At 48.1% G+C, this 3,397-nt stretch overlaps 1 protein-coding gene across 1 annotated transcript in view; it reads left to right on the forward strand.

The window, feature by feature from the left end:
• The first annotated feature begins 492 nt into the window (after positions 1–492).
• The window catches only part of LOC103276511 (N(4)-(beta-N-acetylglucosaminyl)-L-asparaginase-like), a 4,920-nt gene continuing 2,015 nt past the window's right edge, over positions 493–3,397 (forward strand). Inside the window, exons 1-2 of the mRNA XM_008073929.1 lie at positions 493–666; positions 2,217–2,370. Coding sequence (XP_008072120.1) covers positions 540–666; positions 2,217–2,370 — 281 coding nt within the window. The 5' untranslated portion in view covers positions 493–539. The remainder of the gene's footprint in view (positions 667–2,216; positions 2,371–3,397) is intronic.

Raw genomic sequence — 3,397 nt, forward strand, 5'->3', positions numbered from 1 at the left:
GAAGTGGGGGACATAACAGGAATCTGGTGGTAAGCAAGCACACTCCCCCCACTCTCAGTAACTATTCGAGATCTCCGAGGCCAGGAATCCCAGAGTCAATTCTCAGGTGTGGGCAAACTTTTCCATTTCAACTTTAAATGAAAAGGACAAAAAGAAATAAGGAAAAACCAAAGCGGTAGTGCACAATGACCCAACGCTCCGAGGGTCGTGCAATCCAGACACGCACAACTTCAGACACATTTTGCCACATGCAGCTTGATCTACGATCAAAGGGGAAAGCAACAATCTGGCTGACCGCTAAACTCTACCAGGCTGCACAGCTCACATCACGCGGAGAGCCCGCCACCGTCCCTGCGCGGCTGAACTCGCCCGCGGGTCCGGAGGACGCGACTTCTCGCGAGAGTTGAGAAAGCGCCGACCGCGCCCCGCAGGGAGCGGGCGTGGCCGTCGGGTGGGCGGGGCGCCGCGGTTCCCACGTTCCGCCCGCGCCGGTCGCGGGGCCGGGACCTTTCTCGCGCTGGTCGGCTCGGCGCGCAGCGATGGCGCCGGACTCGGCCTTGCCGCTGCCGCTCGTGCTGCTCCTGTGCGGCGCGGCCCTAGCGTGCGGGTCTCGCCCCGTGCCCCTGGTCCTCAACACTTGGCCTTTTGGGAATGCCACCGAAGCAGGTGCGGGGCGGCCGCCGGGGCGGGGAGCTGCGTCGCGCGAGTTCGCTTGCTGGGAGGACCTGTCTCCTGCGCCTCCGAAGCTACGGGAGCCGGGAGGGCGGGCCAGCCGCGCCCGGGGTCCAGGCCGTCTGCGTCGCCGCGCCTCTTGCCCGTGGACTTTAGGGCCTCGTGGTTTATGCCGCCCCCGCGCCAGGATAGTCTCCGCCCTGCTCCCGACCTCATAGTTGTGGCCTTTCTGCATTTACTTTTCCGGGGCCCCTCTGCTTTGGGCCAGTCTTTTCGCGGGTTGTCTACGTGGCCACCTCTCATTTCTAACCCCTCACATCTGTGTTACCCAGTTTTGCAGAGAACTGTTCATTACCCAGTCTTGGTGTACTCCTTTCCCTTTTCCTGCTACGTGCTGACATACTGTGCACCGAGAATGCGAGGTTCCAGCCTTGGCTGTGCATTAAAATTCTCTGCGGAGCTTCTCAAAAATCACCCACCTCCCGAGAGTGCGGTTTAACTGCTGGAACCAGGAAATCTGCTTTTTTTCCCACAAAGCTCCCCAGGCGATTTTGATTGGCAATCAGGAGTTGAGAACTGCTAAGCTAAGGTCTCACCTCTTCCAGGAAGCTCTCCCTGACTTGCTGGTCTTGTGGCCAATCTGAGTTAGGTTCATTTCTTCTGCATATCTTGTACATTACTATTGGCTTGGCATTTTTGCACGGTACTGTGCTTGTTTCATTTGCTTCAAGTCTTAGGCCTACGAGAGTCCTCTTCAGACCCCTCCTGCCGCATCTGAGGCTGCTTATGTACTAACGTTTTGGAGCAGATTTGATCCCAAAATTTGGTGGAACTAAATTTGTATGTTAAAGGCAATGCATCGAGTCAGAGAAAATGAGGCAACGGGCTGTGAGAAAGATGTCCCCAGTCATAATGAGATGGAAAGAATGTACAGCAGTCTGGGCAGGGCCTGATTCTGTGCAAGTGGTGTACGTTGAAAGGGGGAACTTCCCTAAATACACTTTCAAGCCTGTAGGTGCAGTAGTGATGCTTAAAATATGCTCACCAACAATAGCACCTACTCTTCAAGGAATTCTGTTATCAGTGAAGAAATTGTCCATTGAAGACCCTCATTTCCCCTCAGTGTATGAGTTCCATGGAGCATAGCATAGTTCTTAAAAGCATGGCCACTGGAGCCAAACTGACTGGTTTTGAATCTGGTTCTGCTGCATAATGGTACAGTACTTTGCTCAAAATCTGTTAAGAAGATAAAATGAACTAATTCATATGAAGCCTACATTGTAATGATTTATTAATACCTATATACTAATGGATCTGAATAAGTGAAAAAAACCCTCATTTTATCTATAGCCAGTGTCTTTGAATTATTTATGATAACTACGTAATTTTATCTCTGACTCCTTTGTAGCACTTGATAAACTAATTTGTGAAAAATTCAATTTAACTTAGAGTAAAGGTGATGACTTTTAAAATAGGAGCTTGTCATGTTTGGTGTTGAAAAATATATGTAAATATAAGTAAGTATTATTGGTTTTGATTAACAGCATGGAAGACATTAGCATCTGGAGGCTCTGCTCTGGATGCAGTGGAGAGTGGCTGTGCTGTGTGTGAGAAGGAACAATGTGATGGCTCTGTGGGCTTTGGAGGAAGTCCTGATGAACTTGGAGAAACCACACTAGATGCCATGATCATAGATGGGTAAGAACATTCTTCAAGACCTGTTTATCTCTGCACCTTTACATCATGTTAGAGTCACCATCTTCTCCTGAGAACGAGATGGAAGAATGTATTAGTTTTGTCACAGGACAAAACCTCTAGCATATTGTACTTGACCTTTCCAAAAACAGTTTCCTCTCAACTAAAAGAAAAAGGAAAAAAAAAAGAAAATCATCATAATGGTAGTTTAGTGCAAAAGTAATTGCAGTTTTGGACCGTGAATTTTAAATTATTATAACTAGGCTCAAACACATCTTTATCAAGCAAAATAGGAACTATTACAGTCGACACATTTTCGCCAATGAGAAATAAGTTTGTTTATTCCTACAGTGTAAAAATCCATGCTTCAGGATTCAGCAAACTCTTGGAAAGCATTTTCTGCATCCTGCTGGTTGTGGAAGCATTTTCCCTGCAAAAAGTTGTCGAGGTGCTGGAAGAAGTAGTAGTTAGTTGGTGAGATGTCAGGTGAATATGACAGATGAGGCAAAACTTCGTAGTCCAATTTGTTCAACGCTGAAGCCTTGGTTGTGCAACGTGTAGTTGGGTATTGTCGTGGAGATGAGTTGGGCCCTTTCTGTTGGCCAATGCCTGCTGCAGGTGTTGCAGTTTTGGGTGCAGCTCATCAGTTTATTAAGCATACGTCTCAGATGTAATGCTTTCACCAGGATTCAGAAAGCTGTCGTGGATCAGACCGGAAGCAGACCACCAAAAGTGATCATGACCTTTTTTGGTACAAGTTTGGTTTTGGGAAGTGCCTTGGAGCTTCTTCTCTGTCCAACCACTGAGCTGGTCAACACCTGTTGTCGTATACAATCCACTTTTCGTTGCATGGCACAATCCAATCAAGAAATGGTTTGTTGTTGTTGCATAGAATTAGAGAAGACAATCAAAATGACAGTTTTGTTTATTTGTTTGTTTGGTTTTTTGAGTTGGAGTCTCACTCGGTCGTCCAGACTGGAGTGCAGTGGCCGCTCCCGGCCACCGCAGCCTCAACCTACTGGGCTCCGGC

The sequence above is a fragment of the Carlito syrichta genome, unplaced genomic scaffold (genome assembly GCF_000164805.1).
Source record: "Carlito syrichta isolate Samal-C Ts95f unplaced genomic scaffold, Tarsius_syrichta-2.0.1 Scaffold316214, whole genome shotgun sequence".
Lineage (NCBI taxonomy): Eukaryota > Metazoa > Chordata > Mammalia > Primates > Tarsiidae > Carlito > Carlito syrichta.